This window comes from Gadus chalcogrammus, chromosome 8 (genome assembly GCF_026213295.1).
Source record: "Gadus chalcogrammus isolate NIFS_2021 chromosome 8, NIFS_Gcha_1.0, whole genome shotgun sequence".
Lineage (NCBI taxonomy): Eukaryota > Metazoa > Chordata > Actinopteri > Gadiformes > Gadidae > Gadus > Gadus chalcogrammus.
Window position 1 is genome coordinate 935,281 of NC_079419.1, and position 20,679 is coordinate 955,959.

Sequence of the window (20,679 nt, forward strand, 5' to 3'; positions counted from 1 at the left end):
AATGGCGTGAAAAGTTCTTTGATTTCTCCAGTAATCCTTCCTAAATAACTAATTGCTTTATCTGATTCCGCGTAAGGTTTTATTGATTGGTGCGCACTCTCTGGTCTAGAATATTTGGTTTAGACATTAATCATACAACGTTCCATTCATTCATCGTCATTCAGACGCGAGGCTGAGCATTGACACACGGCTATTGCTGACACGATTAGGAGAGTTTGGTCTAGATCCTAGCCGTATTGTCGGGCAGGAGGATGGATAGGCCTTCTTACACTGCCAGGCCGGTTAGGCTTGGCACGCCCGGCTGTTTCACCCTCTTATCTCAAGTTTCCTGTGAAAAACTGAGGTGGCAAAATAAAAAAAATAAAAAAAAGTGCAGGCTGCAAACGCGATTAACTATGTCTAGTAGCCCATGTCTTCTGTCATTGATCAATATGAGGACATTTTAACAACGACGGTTGAATTAAAATCTGAGGGAAACAGCAAGTGCAGCTCTAAAGCAACCTCCCACACAAGAGCAATGGAATCATTTGATTTTATTGTATGCCTTGTGACGTGGCGTTTGATCGGTACATTTCGGCTGCGCATGTATTTTTTAAATTTTAAATTGCTGCAATGAATTATGTTGTGACTTCTTATGTCTCTCATTGTTATGAGTAACGGTAGGGGTAGTAATAGTGGTAGTTCCTATTGTTTTTCTGGGATTGATAAAGTACATTTGATGTTATGTTATATAAGCATTAATCATAGTTTTGAATGAATTAACTTCTACCCCTCGTACTGATTCCTAATAAAAGGAGTACCTTATCATGAATAGCTGAAAAAGATAGGCTATCAGTCTTCATTTTGGTTTCAAACGCCTTCCTCGTGCCCACTACCTCCGATCGCGTATGCAAAGACTACTCCCCCACCGTCAGGCCCCGTGCCCACTACCTCCGTCAGTTGTCCGTTGCCCATTGACTTTGAATGGGGACGGACGCGCATTGCATTGTGGATCCGTCCGTTCCGTTGGAGCCTTCGGCGCCGTCAGAAAGTTGAAAAATGTTCAACTTTTTCGGCAGCGACGGATCCGTCATCCAATCAGATCGCGTATGCAAATTTAAGCACTGTGACGCGACTCGGGCTCTGACGATACTGGAAAGCGGGAAAGCGGGTCATCTTGCATCCCAACAAGCAGGAAGAAGCGGGAAGAACCCGGCGAAGCGATTTGATTGGCTGACGGATGCCTCTGCAAAGACTACTCCCCCATCAGTCAGCCACGCTTTCCCACGTCCGTTGACTGACGGTGCAGTGGGCATGTAGGGTGACGGGACTCAGAAGGCGTGGCTGACGGATGGGGGAGGTTTCCAGGGTCGTCAGAGCCCGAGTAGTGTCACAGTGCTTACATTTGCATACGTGATCTGATTGGATGACGGATCCGTCGCTGCCGAAAAAGTTGAAAATTGTTCAGCTTTTTGACGGAGCCTTCAGCGGACGGATCCACAATGCATTGCGCGGGACCCGTCCCCATTCAAAGTCAATGGAGATCAGTCAACGGACGGAGGTAGTTGCCAAGTCACCCGACAGCTTTAAAAGGTGGAACTCTCTTCCTCATAGCCAGAGTTATTCAGCGGAAAAAAGTGCTGTCAGAGAGAAGAAAAGTAGCGAAGAGCCTGTAAAACATTAGAAGATCGGAAAAGTCAGAAAATCATCAAACTCAACAACTGAGGTTTTCTGATCTTCTGATGTTTTACAGATTCTTCGCTCTTCTCTCTGCTTTGACAGCTTTTATCACTTTCACTGCTGAATAACTCTGGCTCTGAGAAAGAGAGTTCCGCCTTCTAAAGCTGTCGGATGACTCGCAGCCAACTCTTAAGAAAGCGTGGGGCATCCGGAAATGTCATATATGGGAATTTACAGACAATTGGCTCTTGCGCCGGCTTCTGCCGAACCATGAGCAATATTAAGTAATCGTCACATACCTTTGTTTAAACTTGATTAAGTTCAACAGCCTCATTGAAGTCTGTTATCACAAGGGACCTGGCAGGATCTTTCCTCTATAAGGGGTTTGAAACAAAAATGAAGACTGATATATTTTTCAACTATTCATGATAATGTAATCGTTTTATTATGAATCAGTAGGAGGGATAGAAGTTAATTCATTCACAACTATTAATGCTTATAACATAACAGAAAATGTGATTTATCAATCCAAGAAAAAAAAACGACCACTATTACTACCCCTACCGACACTCAGAACAATAACATTCTGATCAAGGTGTCTTCATTCATTTTTATAGCGCAAATTGTACAGTACAAATAGGCTATTCATCCGAAAGTCAAAGAGCACAAAATCTGCTTGTGTCCCCGTATAGTGAATTTGACTTTCTCTAATTAAAAAAAAAACATGGGGGTTTGTGGGGATTTCCAGTTAAGTAGAATTCTACGCCTAGCCAGTAGGGTGGCGAATGCCACAACATGTGCATGGGTCTTGCCGAGGACGTGTGGGGTGGGTGAAACACCCAATATGGCCACTAGAGGGCGCGGTTCCAAAGTGATTCCTACAGAGAGGATTTTAAAGATGGAGGTCCGCGAAAGTTCAAGTCTGAGGCATGACGCAAACATATGAGTCAAGTGACATTGTCTGATTCCACACTTGATGTCCTCAGTGTCTGGAGATATTTTTGATAGCCTGTGAACTCCACAGATGCATTTTTTTAACAATTTTAAACTGAATCAGGCCCAAACGGGCACATGATGAAGAAACGTATTCTGTTAATGGCTCTCTCTCAGTATCTTCCTCAAATTATACGCCGAGCTCCTGTGCCCATGGCTGCGACACTTTTAGAGCACAGCTCTGTGTTTAACGACAGAAGACCCCAATAAATATGGGAAACAAGTGACCTCTGATAGTTTTAAGAGGTCTTTCCATGGCTTCCTGAGAGGGGAAGTCAGAAAAGGTCTTTAGGACACAAGGCCTAATTTGAAAATTAAGTGTGTTGTGGGCATGTCATGTGAAGCCGATAGGTCTGTGAAGCTACCAAAACCTCTGCCAATGTATAAATCATTGAACGACTGTACGCCATTTCTCTCCAACAACAGGAATACAAAAGAAGACGGGAAAAGACGATTAGGGGTTATTGGCATAAGAGTAGAGGGGGAGTGTGACGTAGAATGTCGCCTGAATTGACACCACATTTTCAAGGAGTTACAATTAGTCTGTGTAACGAGAGGGAGGTGACGGAAGTGATGAGAAGAGAAGAGCAGGAAGAGAGGACGACACACACGACCTCAACTCGAGTTGGCACCACAGGGGTTGGGCGTTATGTACCCAAAACAGAAATATATTGATATTGGCTCCCCAGTAATAGTACATACAATTTGGCAAAGCCATCCTCTGCTGAGTGAGGACTGCTGCCAGAGGGACTTCACAATCCTAGGAGTCCTTCAACTCCAAGAAGGAAATTACCGCTTGATCAATAGATTTAAAATATGATTTTGGCCAAAATAGGGGGATGCATTGAAAAAGAAATTTGGAAGAATGTTCAACTTAACTGAATTAATTTGACCAAGCATAGAGAGGGGCAGATGACGCCATCTCTGGAAAGCAGATATTGCTGAGTAGGGGGGTAAAATTTGCATTTAATAAGGCAGACAGTGTACGAGTGACAGTTACTCCCAAGTAGCCTACTTGATGTTATTCAGTTGAAATGGTATATCAGATTGAGAAAGCAGGAGAGCATTTGAGTTTATAGGGAGACTTTCTCTTTTATTGATTCAGCTTGTTCCCAGAAAAGGAGCCAACGTTTTGTGAAATCGACAGAATGTTGGGTAGTTGAGAAAGAGGGTCAGTGATGTACAAAAGCAAATCATCCACATGCAACGCAAGCCTATGTTAAACACCCATGTGCGTTTTCCCCAGGAATGAGGTTGGAATCCTCACAGCTACGGAGAGCAATGGCAAAAAGCAAGGGAGAAAGTGGACAGCCCCACGAGCTGAATTGAAATATTCATACCTGGTATTTTTGATGTTCACCGTTTTTCAGAACAGTGAAAAGGTATTCCCACTCAACTCTATCAAAGGCTTTTTCAGCATCCAGAGAGATGACAGGGAGTTGAGACGTGTCTTTGGAGTAGATAATATTAAACAGGGTTCTATTATCGTATCAGGGTTGACCATGACCATTGTAACTTACTCTGTTTCAGTGCTCCTTCTTGCATATTGGGCAGTACTGCTGTCAACGGTGACGACTGTCAGGCTAGTGTGTAGTGAGACTGGATTTATTTTTGCTTTCACTTCATTATGCGTTGTGAACAATCTTGTGTCTGGAGGCGGTTGACAGTTAGGGTGAAGGAAACAGCAACAGGAAACTCAAAGAAAGCTTCAGTTTTATGATAAAAACACAAACGACGAACATTGTTTATTAGTCTACCAGCATTATACATGATGCAGTTCTAGAAAAGATGCAGGTTGGAAAATTCAACCTCGAGAAAATGAGCTCAAACAAAATGACAGTACACAACGACAAACTGTACACAAAGATAATACTTTTTACTTAAACAAACATTGACTTAAATGTGATCTATACATCTGCTTCTTCAATACATGTGTTGAATACATGGGGTTTGTACACTGGTGTGTGTGCGTGTGCTAGCATCACAAGATGGCCAGCTGGCCTTCCTGTGTGTCCACCGGGGGGCTGTCGTAGGTCTGTCGGACCTCCAGCTGTCCGTACAGCCCCTCCAGGACGGACAGCACCTTGTTCTGGATGGAGTCCACCTGCTCCACGGGGCAGTACTCGTCTAGACTGGATCTGAAACACACACACACACACACACACACACACACACACACACACACACACACACACACACACACACACACACACACACACACACACACACACACACACACACACACACACACACTTAATGACTGAGCCCATATTACGATTTCTCTGAGCAGAAACTTTGGAACAGTGAGCAACTTGACCCAAAATGTGTCCAGTGGACGTCTGTTCGGACCGAGTGTTAACAGACCGAGCGCAACGTGTGCCGTTTAGGGCTTCGGAAACGAATGTCGCACTCGTCTCTTCATCCTATATTTGCCCATTTGAATTATATCCAGAATGATGTCATATGGAAAGGATTGACGTGGTCATTGACATCGGCTGCACTAGCATCTCGTATTTGAAGGCATCGGTATAGCCGCCCCACTCAACGTTTTCATGGGGGTTTTCTTTTTCGCACAACTAGCAAGCATCGGTGATGTTGGAGTGTGTGATGTGACGATGTGTAGGACATCTCACCGCACAGCCGCAACGTTTCATCCTTCTGCCCTGCTTGTGAATGTGCACAAGGTCCTCCCATAACTCTGTCACCTCTTTTTAGAATAAACTAGCGCACACTAGAAGTTGAGCGTTGACAGATCTGTAGATCGGAGGACAGAGCCAAGCCTAAAACGTTGAATCGCTGCATTCCAGCAGCGTTCAGCCTGATGTGATATCGACATGCCGTTTAGGTCCCGATGTGGAGGACGGCGCCCCCCCCAGTGAGTGGGCCGGAGACTCACACATAATGTTGTTTTTGGCGGACTGTTATAATTTTAGTTTTAGTCTAGTCTTTACGTCAAGCTGACATTTTCGTTTTTATCAGTTTTAGTCACGTTCACTCATTTCAGTCTAGTCAAGTTTCAGTCGACTAAAAGTCTGAGCATTTTAGTCTTATTTTAGTCAGAAATATCCATGACTATTTTAGTCTAGTTTTAGTTAAAGCAAATTGTATTAGTCACTTTTTTTTAATGCAATTCTATTTAACTCAGTCAATATAGTATAAGTAGGCTTCCTACCTAGTAGTATTGACAAAACCAACATTTTATTTTTGCCAAACCCATTTCACAATTCAAACAAGGTAATCTTATTATTATATTATTGTTACCTTATAGACTCAAGAATGCACCCATTCCAGACACGGAAGACACTATTTTACCAACGAACCGTCCACATTAGAACGGCGAATTCTGACACTGAAAAGGATACTTTTCAAAGAAGATCGCTGAGGTGGATAAATATGAAAACGCTGGGTTCGCGTTGTAGTGTGGCCAGGGTAGACGGAGGCTTTCAGATACGATGGCGTTTGGTTGCCATGACACTGGCATGACGCTGCCACAAGCTTGCGCTCATCTAAAAAAATATGGCAGGTGAAATGGAAATGATGATTTCTCTGTGCAATGTACTATGTATCTTCAGTTACAAGTTGTGCGATTTTATATTCACCCGGATTAGTGTGGACAGGGCCTTACGTTTCCATTAACGCTACCACCACAGCTGCGTCTTGTGAATCTAAATACTGCCGCGACGAGCGGGGATTCAGGAAGTAACATAACCTGATACAGCCCCGGGAATAAATAAAATAAGCGAGTATTATTTTGTAAAACACATTTAGTCTCGTTTCTATTCGTCAACAATATTGCATTATGTATTTAATTATTGTTATTGTCACATGACCAGCATTTACGTTGCGTCTCGTCTTCCTCACGTGATAAAGGGTCGTTGAGGAAAGCAACACTAGTCACACAGCTCGGTAACAGGGTCCATTCCACTCTACCTGGCTCTGATACTGTGTGACGCAAACTAGCTTAGCTCGGCTGGCAGAGACACATATTGTGACTTTAAGTACGGTTTCACGCAATGATGCACCAGAGGTCACAGTGTGGTGAATGTTTGAGACCGGTTTCACAATCAGTTTGGTTTGCCGGTGGAAAGGTAAACGGAGTTGAAGCTGGTGGAAACATCTACCTGGACATGGTTACCAGTGTTGGTTTAGGCAGGGCCGTGAGAATCTGTTCAACGGCCAGCAGCAGTCCGTCGATCTCCTCATCGGTGCTGATGTGGTGAGGCAGCTCAGAGTAGTCACAGGTAAGGCCGGCCTGATGCACCTGAGAGAGCGAGAGAGAGAGAGAGAGAGAGGGAGAGAGAGACAGACAGACAGACAGACAGACAGACAGACAGACAGACAGACAGACAGACAGACAGACAGACAGACAGACAGACAGACAGACAGACAGACAGACAGACAGACAGACAGACAGACAGACAGACAGACAGACAGACAGACAGACAGACAGACAGACAGACAGACAGACAGACAGACAGACAGACAGACAGACAGACAGACAGACAGACAGACAGACAGACAGACAGACAGAGACAGAGACAGAGAGACAGACAGACTGCATTATTGCTTACACCACTGATCTTACAGTAAGGATCTTGTTAATAATTTGTTACAAACTAAAAAATAAAATAGGGTGTAGCAAGCCCTAAAAAGTCTTTGGTAAGTCTTTTAAGAAGAGTAGCAAAGACTATTATCCTATAAAGAGAACTCCCTGCCCTGTCATTAGCACAATTCCTGTTTCTTGTCCTCAACTCACATTGATGAATTACTTCCCTCCCGAGTGCAGTTCCCTGATCTCAAAGGCCCCACAGAGGCAACCCTGTGAGCTACATGAAGATACCAAAGATGATGTCATAAAATAAACCAATGAAAGGCGCACAATGCCGTCTCGCAATTTCTAAAGAAGTCGCCGCCTCTTCACAGATCCGATCTGATCTCCTTCTCTAAGCAGCGGCTATTCACTGTAACAACACATTAACACATCGCAACGCGTCCTGCGGGGCATGGCTACGAGCCAGCAGAGAGTTCATATAAGGGGGAGGAACTCTCCTGCAGAACGCTCTTCAGGATCAAATAAGGAGCAACGTCTCACTTAACAAAAGTAAAGCAATGTATTGTGTTCTGACGTGAATTATGACGCACAGGATGTGTTTAATAAGAGATTGAGTGTCTTGTGAAAGCAGGATGTGTTTAATAAGAGATTGAGTGTCTTGTGAAAGCAGGATGTGTTTAGTCATGTTAATACACGACTCACCAGGATGTCTTTATTCATGATATTTATTGATTGACCAACAGTATCTTTTAAGTTATGATATTCTTTTATAAACCAACAGTATATGTTTAGTCATGATGTTAAATCATTATTCAACAGTGTGTGGTATTAGTAATTATATTAATTAATGATCAACAGTGTGTGGTATTAGTAATTATATTAATTAATGATCAACATTGTGTGTTTAGTCATGATATTAATTCATGAATCAAAGTATGCATTTAGTAATTATATGAATTCATGAATCAACAGTAGGTGTAGGGTCAAGATATTAACTCATGAATCGACAGTGTGTGTTTAGTCCTGATGTTAACTCATGAATCGACAGTGTGTGTTTAGTCCTGATGTTAACTCATGAATCGACAGTGTGTTTAGTCCTGATGTTAACTCATGAATGGACAGTGTGTTTAGTCCTGATGTTAACTCATGAATCGACAGTGTGTTTAGTCCTGATGTTAACTCATGAATGGACAGTGTGTTTAGTCCTGATGTTAACTCATGAATGGACAGTGTGTTTAGTCCTGATGTTAACTCATGAATGGACAGTGTGTTTAGTCCTGATGTTAACTCATGAATGGACAGTGTGTTTAGTCCTGATGTTAACTCATGAATCGACAGTGTGTTTAGTCCTGATGTTAACTCATGAATGGACAGTGTGTTTAGTCCTGATGTTAACTCATGAATGGACAGTGTGTTTAGTCCTGATGTTAACTCATGAATGGACAGTGTGTTTAGTCCTGATGTTAACTCATGAATGGACAGTGTGTTTAGTCCTGATGTTAACTCATGAATGGACAGTGTGTTTAGTCCTGATGTTAACTCATGAATGGACAGTACATATAGGGGTAGTCACCATCTCGTAATCTGGAGACTGGTCTCTGGCCTTCAGACTGGACACCAGCTGGGCGAGGGGAGCCATGCTGCAACCACACGTTAAACACATCACATCAGAGCAGGATCCTCCTGGAGGAACACATTGTGCCCCGAGCTAACAGGTTACAACTCAAGCTGGGCTATCAAGTCATAGGGAAAGGGAAAAGGGCAACGTGGAAGGGTTCTAAGACAAAACATTTTCTTAGGAGTTACACAAAAGTGATGAGAGTAGTTACTTAGAGTAAAGTTACATATTTTTCCCATTTGTACTTAAAATTTGAAATGATTATTAAAAAGGACGAAGTCGCTGTGCACAGCCTTCTGATACTCAGGTGATGTTGCTGTGCAACCAACAATAATATAAAGCCCAAAAAAGTGTCAAATCACCGCATGCTGGTGAGATGATTTATGAATGCAAACGGCGCGTTTGGCTGTGGCTTCGTCAGGTTCACTCTTCAACCTCACATGACGCCGACAGGTGAAATAGGTGATTACAGGGTCACATGACCTCCCCAATTTGAATTTAGAAATGTTTACGTTGTATTATGTTAGAGCCCGACCGATATAGGATTTTTAAGGCCGATACCGATACGAATATTTTGTGATTTAAAAATCCGATATGCCAATATATCGGCCGATATATATATATAAAAAAAAAATCCAGAAACGCGCAACAAAACAAACAGATTTCCCTAACATTGGTTATTTGTAGTTATCCTTTAAATCCTTTTCACTCTCAGCTAACACGTAACAACAGCAAAACTGGACATGGTAGTCATGAATTAAGTCATGCTTATCGACTTTAGAGAATTGATGGGGATGTTCTTTAAATTGTTATTCGAGCAATTTATGTCTCGTGACAGTGAACAACACCGATGATCTCAGTCGATCTCCGTCATTCACTCTGCCTAACTCTGGCTGAATCAGCGGGTTTGGGGCATTAGAGCGCCCTCTGGTGGACAAACTTTTTTTTTTTAATATTCATTTATCGGCCATTATAAACGCTGATACCGAATAGTTTGAAAAATGCCTAATATCGGCCGATATATCGGTCGGGCTCTAGTATTTTGGTGAGAGCTGGTTCCCCGATCGCGATGGTTCGCCGACCACGCCCCCGCCCTAACCCGGGGCCGCCGGCTCGGGGGCAGAACGCTGAGGATGTGTAAGACGGCCGGCGGCCCCGCTCTTACCCGGGGTTGGCGGCCCAGCGCAGCACCGTCTCGTGGGCGTCGTCCTCCAGCAGGTCAGCGAACGCCGCCTCCAGGTCCTCCAGCTGATGGACCCGGAGCTCCACACACTCACCGATCGCCTCCTACACACGCGCACACGCACCCACACGCACACACAAGCGCATGCAAACACACACACACACACACACGCACACACACAGGCGTGCATGCAAACACATACACCCCCACGTCACACAAGCACACCTATTGTTGGGTCTCTTTTTTTATGCATCTGATGTATTTTGTCCTGGAACGTCTCGTTGAGCGTCTGGAGGGTAGGTCTCTGAGTAGGTCTCCGAGTGGCTCACCTCACTGGCCGTGGCGCTGGGTCTCCTGAACCCGTACAGCTGCTGGAGGATGGCGTACTCCTCCTGGGAGACACACAGTCACCATCAGAATCAGAGCCTCAACCATTCCTCCTGTTTATAAAGCGCCTTTCGTTCATGGGCTCAAACAGTCCAGGCCGGACTAACTCCCTCGAGGGCAGTGGTGGTAAAACAGACGGACTGAAGCAGTCATTCACAGTGTTTATCCTATTTGCCCAGCTGTTTGGCACTCCATTGTTGCTACAGGATGCGTCTGGTTTTCATTGTGAGCCGGCATGGCCTGGGTCGCTCTGTCTGGAACAATGAGAGAATTAAACAGAGTGGAACTGAGGAGGGGTGCGGGTACCTGTGTGTACAGCTCTTTGAAAGGATTCTTACAGGAGAAAAAATCCAGATCAACATCCAGTATGTACGGATCCGTCTCCTTGACCACGGACAACAATGTGTTGACGACATAGCCAGGTGATCCTTTATCAGCTGGTCCGCTGTCGCCCCCTGCTGGCTGTAACACGGCAGCGCAGTCCAAGCCGGAGGACCCCGGAGGAAAAGGGCAGTCTGTTCCCTGGCTGTCCGACCGGGGTTTCTTGGGTTGCCAACGCAGTGCGTCCGTCTCTGGGGAGAGACGCCAGCCGGGCAGAGAGCAGGTGTCAACGTTTCTGCCTCTCTCTGAGACCTTACCCGCTCAGCTTTCACTGCCCGTTGTCAAGTCAAGGCCTACGACATGAATTGATGAGTTTTTATACGTCTATCCATTTGTTTGCTGTCCTGGCTCCACAATAGAGGAACGAGGACATCTGAACCCCGACCAGCCTTCAGCCACAGACTGGACCCCATCTGTTCTGACTGCAGCATTTAAAAAATAAATAATAATAATAACTATCTCTGTATTGTTCCTGGGAAGTGGCACATCACCCACATTTTATGTACTCTGATGATTCTTGCACTTTTTGGATGTATCTTCAAGGTTAAATCCACTTATTTTCTGTTCCTTTGCCCCTACGCCGTTGAAAAATATATGTCAATTGAACACCCTTACAGACAGGCTAAAATAATTCCACCTGCTTAACCAAAGAGTGATTTCAATCGATTTTCCCGTCTCGTGTGGACGGAGGGCTCTTCTAACACTCAGGGTGGAGTGGGCGGGACGGGAAGCATGCTATGAGAACCGATGGCTGACCACTGTAACCCCTGCAGACACAGAGCCGGCTCTACCGTCCTCAACATCGTCTCCTCGGTCTCCCTCTCCAGCCGTACCTGTGTGCGCCGCGTGGCTCCTCGGCGCGGGGTTGACCAGCACCACGTTCAGCGTCAGGGCCTTGGGGTTCTCCAGCTGCTCCTCGGGAACGTACAGACCGTCGCTCAGGAAGTAGTCGTCCTTGCTGGTCACCCTGCAGAGCCAATGAAAAGTCAGCATTTCAGACTTGCAAAAATGCTCCCAACACGGCAGAGAAGGAACACGCCGGTTGTAACGCCTTCTCAAAACCTGGTTCTCGAAGGTTCGACAAATTAGCATACTAGGGAAGTCAAGTCGATATGTATTCCGATAAAATGTAAAGATTTTGATGGGAAACATCATCATGATTCAACAGTGATTCAACTTTTTTGTGCTTTTCTATCTTGCAACCGGTTTGGCGTTAAAGTATGTCTGGTCAGGTCTGTGTGTTTTCCACCTTTGTTTTTTAAATGAAGCTGGGCCAAATGGATTATAGTCCAATACTCTATAACAGCGCCCTCTGTAGGAACGCTTTTTACATTATGTTTTATTTGAGTTACACTTAAAGGTTTAGTTTTGGATTGCAAGCAGTGAGATTAATTACCGAGGCTTTCCTCACTGGTGGAACTTCAAATGTAACGCATCGCAGGGAGCCCTTAAAGGTGGAGGTGGACGTGGCGTACGGGCTGAGGGTGGGGCTGAGGGTGGGGTTGTGCGTGCCTGTTTACCTGATGGTGGTGGTGGAGGAATCCTTTCCCACGGCCATACGGTGCTCTCCTTCTTGGATCTGCTGGGCCCAGGGAGGGTGAAGCCAGGCCACAGAGGACACATGGTCTGCATAGACCATGGGCATGATCCAGTTCTCTATACTCAGCTGGCTGAAGGAGGAAACGGCACAGGTACAGTGAATATACAAGAGCTGCACACTGGAGACCATGCTGTAGAATCGTCAGTGTTTCTAATGTGCATCCAGTTAAATGGTTTTGAAATTCCCTTGGTTGTTTTGCATCTCCATATCTGAACCATATTGGTTAATCAATTGGAATCATTAATATGAATGAATCGCATTGCTTTTTTTGCAAGGCTCTTGCAGCGCTCTCCATAGCGAGAGCGTGAAATGCAATATTTCTGAATATTTGACATATGCTGCACTGTGGCTTCCACTGTACGTTTGATATTGTATTCATTTCTATCCAAAACATACTCAATTAAAGAGTCCTTGTCAAAGACGACGTCAGCAGACATGTTGACAGGGATAAGCAGATCGGGATGGGAGTCTAAATGGATCATCTTGATGTTCCTCATCGGAAGGTGTTTTGATGCTATCGCACGATAGATGTGACTCACCACCTTGCAAAGGAAAAAGTGATTCAAGTTTATTAATTCAAATGAAATAGCGGTCATACCAACAATAAAATTATCTATTCCGAATAAATCGTCTAAATTATGTCAAATGAATCATGATATAAAATAAATAACCATTCAGCTTTATTTTGACAGATTATAGATAGTACTAGCCTATTTGTGACCCAACGTTGTATATCGCGGAGAGTTGGTTCACATCAGAATATAGTATATAGCCCTTTACAAGACGGATTATTGCATATTTGATTAATGACTGAAATAATAATATCAATTGATCATTGTTATCATGTGTAATGTGAACTTGTTTACAATGCCGTCTGGATCTTCATAGTGCTTATGAGATTGTAACCCAAAACTCGGGCGTATTAATATCCTCCGTCCTAGTACGTTCATGGACGGCGGGGTCACAAATGGGGCTGGACATCATGCTGTGCTTCATCCAATACGGCAGCACACAGGAAGCCCAACTACAACATCCACAACCAACATTACCACTGGCGGCCAACTTTGGGGGGACATATAACACCAACAATAAAAAAAAATGATGGGGCAGCTACGAAGATATTCCCAGTAGCGTTAATAGTAACCAAACGTAACATTTCCACTCAACAAATAGCAGTCTAACGCTACGGCTAAACGTAGCGTGCCCTATAAACTTACGTCGTTATGATCCTCAACTATGCAAACGGGCAACTTTGCGTATACCCTCTTCTGCGTGGAGGAACTCATTTTATAATGAGAATCTTATCGCAGATAATGAGAATCTTAGCGAGACGGACAGTGGCTTCTGCTTGGAGATGGAGCTAAACGGCATGCTGGTCAGCGTCCCTCTCCATAGTAAAAAAACACGGAAGTCCCGCCTGGGCGTCCTATCAGCAGCGAGCATGTTCTGCCCACGTGCTACCACCTGACCAGTACCATTGGATGTGATCATGGATTGAGAAAGAAAGCGTTAGGGGATGTGATGAATATGTCGTGCGGATACCCTATTGAATAATTTAATATAAATCTCTCTCTCCCTCTTCTTCTCAATACCTTCTCCTGTGTGTGTGTGTGTGTGTGTGTGTGTGTGTGTGTGTGTGTGTGTGTGTGTGTGTGTGTGTGTGTGTGTGTGTGTGTGTGTGTGTGTGTGTGTGTGTGTGTGTGTGTGTGTGTGTGTGTGTGTGTGTGTGTGTGTGTGTGTGTGTGAGGTCGTTATATGACATGTCTATGTCTCTATGTATGCGATTGAATAACTATTAGTTTGGCTGTTGGTTGATATTTGGTGATAGGGTTAGATTCAAAGAGTGACTTTGACTGGTTTCAGAAATTCTGACAATGATATAGTATAAATATTACATATTCTATATATTGCATTAACCGAGTCAATGGTGAATACTGTGCTAGTCTTGTAGCCACATGAGGGTGCTCTTATCCCAAACTAAAAACAGACAGAGCTTGTTTTACGTTGTTCTGCATTGCAACCCCCTGTAGGGAAGACACCATTGGCTACAATGTTTTTGATATATAATTTGATAATCTATACAAATGAATTTGTAAACTTGGAGCCACAGTTCTGCTCAAACATATCTTAGAGCTAGAAGTGGAAACTTTTAGAACAAAAAGGCAGTATTAATGACATTTATTTAAAGCAGGCCTGTATTTAATCAAATAGCCATTCTACTTTCTTTCAAATAGCCTGCTGCATTTATACCTCTCTTCTTAACCTGTGCACAGACTCTGTGCCTCACATTCACCCATGCATACACACTTTCATTCACCAATTCATACACGGCAGAGTCACAACAGCCAGCTCGACGGGAGCAGTTGAGGCAGACGTTAGAGACACCTCCAGCATTAGGTCAGGAGGAATCTGGGATGGGATCACACCAGCAACTTTCTGCTCACCAATTGTGTTGACCAATTTTTCAAAATCCCTTTATATATTTCATAAAGGCATAGGAAGTAGGTTATCATGGAGGGACACATTCAGCTGCTAAATGCTGTCATTCATTAAAGACCATTCGAAGTACTAGATCGTATTACTTCTCACTTACTTGTGTATGTGTATGTGTGTGTGTGTTTGCGTGTGTGTGTGTGTGTGTGTGTGTGTGTGTGTGTGTGTGCGTGCGTGTGTGTGTGTATGTGTGTGCATTTCGGTCAAAGAGTGCTTGTATGTGTGCAAAGTTAAAAGTTGAGTTGGAACAGCCGACTGTTATCTGAGCATGCAGTTAAACACAACCAATGCAAAATGACCATGTATCAAATAGACCAGACTTACATTGGTGTGTTTGTTTGTACATACCTGCATGCATGTTTGTGTGTGTCTGTGTGTGTGTGTGTGTGCGCGCGTTTGTGTTTGTGTGTATGTACATTCGTGCATGTATGTGTGTGTGTGTTTGTGTGTGTGTGTGTGTGTGTGCATGTTAATGCATGTGCATGCTTCTTTGTGTGTATGTATGGGTGTGTGTGTGAGTGTGTGTGTCTGTGTGTGTGGCTGTGTGTGCATGCTCCTTTGTCTGTATGTGTGTGTGTGTGTGTGTGTGTGTGTGTGTGTGTGTGTGTGTGTGTGTGTGTGTGTGTGTGTGTGTGTGTGTGTGTGTGTGTGTGTGTGTAAGCACATTACCAGGAGCTTTACCTTGGCAGTGGCGGCCAGACGGACCTCATTACGATTGTTATTTTGATGCGTCCACAAAGGGCCGCCGGTGTTTACTGCCTCTGTTTGCGTTGTTGTGTCGTAGGTCTGTGTGTCACCGGCCCCTGTGAACAGGGGCCCGGCGTTGCCCCTGGCGATGCACGACAACAGGTGCCATGGGTCGCAGTGACTTTAGCGGCATGACCCGGGCGGAAGCGGCGAAGACCTCCTGACGAGGCCCATGCCGGTGGTTTGGGGCGGGCTGGCACCTGAGCTCAATTAAAGTGTGTTTGTGTGTCTGTTACCGACGTGTTGGTGCATGGCACAAGGTGGACGGGTGTCATCAGCCAGCAACCAGCGGGAAGCTCTGACTGGGATGAGACAGGGGGAGGAGGGGTGGGGGAGCATGATGTTCAGCGGGGATAAAGAGAGGTGAGGGACTGGAGGAAGACAACTCTCTGCAGATGGAGAAGAACAATGGGAAGTGGGAAATCAACAAAGGAATACCTGTTGTTCGTTCTGTTGGGCCTTTTAAAACCAAAACAAAATTACCATGTTTCTGTTATTTTTCAAACTGCAGTTTGAACTTTTTAAAATAATACTTATTTATTTAAGTTATTTTATTCACGTCTGTAACACTATGCCATTTTCTGATATGTGTTTTTATGGTCTAAAAAGAGGGCATCATTTCATAAGAGTTCTGGGACTCTACACTTGAGTTCTGTGATAAATAAAGTTTATATTATACAAATAGTGTTGAGATTTACTGTATTGAACACTGAATAGCAAAACCATATTGTGTTTAATGACAACAATATGATGACCAATCAAAAAGGTCATGGAACTTAGTCCCTCATCCTGATCCAATTACAAGGCAATCCCTCGAAGCCAACATCAAATGTACAGGAAGCTCCCAGTCCTACAGATGAGACTAAGATTTGATGTCCCTTCACAGAAAGCATCCATAAACTATCCCACATATCAGAGTCGAGCAATGAGGTAATTTTGTAATAATGCAAATAACCAAACCACTGTGTCCACTCCACTGCTTTGAACATTTGTAACGGGGCTAGCATAAATGTCGTTTGAGCAAGTCTGTGCAAACAGATATATGCTTCTGTCATTCCACATTGAAACCAATTCATCTGGGATTGATCAAGATATCAAACAGGTGGACACGCATAAGATCATGGAACAAGATATTTCCTTTGTCATTTGTTTTCAAAGTAGGCCATAATGGCTTTAAATAATATGTCCCCAGAAATAATAATATTAAGGCAGGCAAGTTGCACCTTGCCTGGTGACCAAGCCAATCAACAGCCTCCCTTTGTGCAAAAGTGATGAGCGGTGTAATAGGAGAGGCTGTGTGTGCGTCGGGGCATCGTTGAGGTTTGACGCCGTCTGCGGCACAAATGCCGGGGTGAGTGTGAAACTGAAACCCACTGACCTTGGCGATTCTCTCACGGAAATACTCAAACTGTATAGCATGGACTAAGTTTACCCCCAATCTTCTCTTCTTGACATTACAGATGAATTGCAAACACAGGGGGATCGTGAACCTAGAGGTCTCTTCGACCTCGATTGTGTGCGTTCTCTTATAGGCAGAAGTCCCTCATTCACATCGGGACTGTTTTAGTAACACTAATGAGGATATTAAGTGTGTTCCTATGGAAGATGAAGATTCCGAAAGGAGAAATGTTCAACATGGTGAGCAGGAGTAAACTTGACGATATACGATTCACAGCTGATGGTAACTTCCCTACCACGTGTAAACCAGGCTCTGTTTTGGTCATCGCGTTACAACACTTCCATGTAAAGTTCAAGTTTACAGGTATCTATGGCCTTTGCTCAGGCTGATCTGGTTTGCGGTGTGAATGTTAACACACCGGGACACTCTGGTCAACCAACATTATTTATATTATTAGTAGTAGTAGGCTATATTTAAAATATGAAGATAAATCAAATGTTTTTTTTATAGTTTATTTTTAAACTCTCTCTCTCTTCCATTGTATGTTTTAATATGTCTACAATATATATATAGGCCTATATATTTATTTTTAACTTAAATTGACGTTACCAAACAAAACCTTGTGAATTCCTCTTTTCTATTCAATGACAACAGAATAGAGCACTATACATTGTTACTAAATAATAATTCCAATAGGAAATCAGTGAATAAATACAATGTTTGCTTGCATACCTGTACCGGGTGTGCCCTCTAAGGATACAACACATGCTGGAAATATATTAATTAAATTCCTACAGAATTAAACTGGTTAACTTCCGCATTCTATCGGTTAACCTTCCAGCAGTTTTCATGTCTGTCTGTTTACCTAGACAAGAGTATAATCTGTAAAAATACAAGAAATAGGACATTGGAAAAATGTCGTTCATACAAACCAAGGTAAACGTGTGCGGCCCGGATCAGAGTGGTTTGCTCCATGTGGCAGTCTCCGGGCAGCGCGAGCAGCTGTTGGTCATTGGCACTATATTTGGTCGCAGGATAACTGAAGCCCTCGCGGATACCCCGGCCAACTTTCACGCTTCACAGTAAGAGCGCCCCTCATACAACATTACGCCCGTCTCTGGTGGGCAGATCAACTAAACCTGCTGTTTCCTTTTTTCTTGACCAAGGGGTCACTGTCATACACACCCACACACACACCGACACCGAAACGACACACACACACACACACACACACACACACACACACACACACACACACACACACACACACACACACACACACACACACACACACACACACACACACACACACACACACACACACACACACACACACACACACACACACACACAGTGATCTCGAAGGTTCCTTTTTTCGTGACCGAGTGCTCACACACACTGACACACACACGTACACACCGACGCACACATGATCTCGAAGGTTTACTGGTGGTGCCTGCCCAGTATCGTAGTTATATGTAGGTTGTGGTGATTGTTGTAAATTTGTCCGTGTTGAAATGAATACTCTGTCACAGTATGCATTACAAAAAAAACAATAAGTCAAATGTCACACAAAAAACCTGATGAACCAGCGAAACGTGATCCAGACACAGAACAATTCAGACAAAGGAATAAAATGTAAACCCACTTTTATTGATCTTCATCACCTTAACAACAAAATAACAACCGAGAAAACTAACAAAGTTAACAGCCATTGCAATCTAAACATGAAGAGAACTACAACATTTGAAAATAAATATTTTTGCAAGTGTTTTATTAGCAACAGTCAATGGACATTACTTAGCGGTATCTTCAAATATAGATTTGCTTTTTACATTGATTTTTTTGTGAAAAAATTGTATTTTCAAAAGTTATTGATAGTGCTTTGTGAAAAGAACCCATGTACCTGTACACAACGTACAAAACCATACAAATATTTTACAGAGAAAATAATTTTCTCGATATATGACAAAACTAGAACCCCCATTTGTGACAAAAATATAGTTGGCACATAATCGGCATTACCCATAGAAAATAGCTGTATTTATCTTAATGTACATTCAGTGCGAATGACTATAAAGGCGACAGATATTTGCGATTCATTCTGGACGCTCCTTCCGACTTAAATACAAAACAAAACTTAAAATAGCTTCTCCCTTCCTTCTGTCAGCTCCTTTCCCGTCTCCCATCTCGCCCTCCCTCGACTCCTTTAAGATCAGAGGTGGCAGGAGATGTCCAACTGCATGCTGCGTTGCCAAGCTACTGTATATATAGGGAGGTCATCTTATTCAAAGTCAACTGTGAAACATATTTTCTCTCATGATGGTGAATTTATTTTAGGACCATTACAAACAAAACCGAAAAACCCCGGAGTTTTACCAGCAGTACCCCAAATACCTTCAAGTAGAATAAGTGGTGACATTAGTCAGAAAGCTGTATATATGGGAAATAGCGTATAATAATACAATGAATGTTTCACAGAAAAAATATTATTTCAAGATGTATTATTCATATTACATTTCTTTACATTTATTTTTACATATTCCTTTTTGTTTGTTTTACTGAATAAATCAGTCCATCTTATCCCTTCTGCAAATTTGACCCTATCCTCCGATCAATTTGATAACTATTTCTCCTAATGAAAATGACATCTGCACAAATATACTGAGTTTCATATCACATCCTCATCTGGTTTAACAATTGTCAGTTAAAGTCAGCACTATCAATCTACCCAAATAACTTAAATTATTTGTATAAATAAATAAATTAGTAAATAAATTAAATACCGATTTTTTTTCTGTTTTGTTGTTGGCTCATTTGCTTGTTTCCTTAATATTGTTCATCTTGCTTCAAAGGCCACCCAACAACTTATTTTGCATCAGCTTTTGAAGCTTAGCCCTTGAAATTTTAGATGAGTGAAACTTTAAATAAAATAAATCGTCTGAATTCCAAGAATTTCCAAAGATCTCATCACTGTTCTCTACAATCGTTAAAATTTCAGCATGGTACATTACTAGTCACTGGAGATGTACCTTTAATTATAAACGCAAGGGCTGCCTAATGTTTAGCTCCGAACTATCTAAATTATAAATTGCATCGTCAATATTAAAAGTTCCTCAGTCAGCCCAATGAAGAGATTGCACAACACTGCAGGTGATGGAATGAAAAAGATGTCTCTCAATATTTTTTTTGTTTGATTTCAGGCCCTCAACCTTGCATTCAGCACATTTTAAAGAACCAGGCCAGAATAATTAATTTTCCCATGTCTCCAATGAAACAACCAGAAGTGACTATGTTTTTCGCGACGCAAACTTCAGAGATATCTCATAGCTTTGATGACCTAGACTTCCATTTTTATCCAAAGAAACTGTCACAAAGACAACTTCGGCAAAAGTCATCCTTGTTATGTAGATTAGATCATCATTGTTTTCCTTCAACAGCTAAATAAAGCATATATCAGCCCATTGTTAAACAGTTCACAATTGTAATCAGAAAAACACTTCACTTTTGTAGTTTCATTCGGGATTTGGGTCAAAGAATTGAATCAATCAAAAAACATACATAAAGGACAATGACATTTTTCAATGTAGTCCATTTCAATGACATTCAATGACATAAATATTCAGACTCAATCTACTCTATACAACTCCTATTTTAATTTAGCAAT

General features: G+C 42.9%; 1 protein-coding gene across 1 annotated transcript; it reads right to left on the minus strand.

Annotated features, from left to right (window-relative positions):
* Positions 1–3,705: 3,705 nt before the first annotated feature.
* On the minus strand, positions 3,706–13,784 carry c8h5orf22 (chromosome 8 C5orf22 homolog). Its single transcript, XM_056596805.1, has 10 exons — positions 13,591–13,784; positions 12,770–12,915; positions 12,294–12,443; positions 11,607–11,740; positions 10,699–10,964; positions 10,335–10,397; positions 9,988–10,109; positions 8,778–8,844; positions 6,774–6,913; positions 3,706–4,790 (listed from the first exon to the last, which is right to left on the minus strand). The coding sequence occupies exons 1-10, from the start codon at positions 13,657–13,659 to the stop codon at positions 4,634–4,636; spliced, it is 1,314 nt and encodes a 437-aa protein (XP_056452780.1). The 5' UTR covers positions 13,660–13,784; the 3' UTR covers positions 3,706–4,633.
* Between the last annotated feature and the right edge of the window lie 6,895 nt (positions 13,785–20,679).

Coding starts and splice junctions, on each gene's coding strand:
- c8h5orf22 (XM_056596805.1), bottom strand. CDS start 13,659: ATGAGTTCCTCCACGCAGAAGAGGGTATACGCAAAGTTGCCCGTTTGC. Junction 12,444..12,769: donor GACAAGGACTCTTTAATTGA/GTATGTTTTGGA, acceptor TTCCTCCTTCAG/CCAGCTGAGTATAGAGAACT. Junction 10,398..10,698: donor TCAAAGAGCTGTACACACAG/GTACCCGCACCC, acceptor TGTGTCTCCCAG/GAGGAGTACGCCATCCTCCA.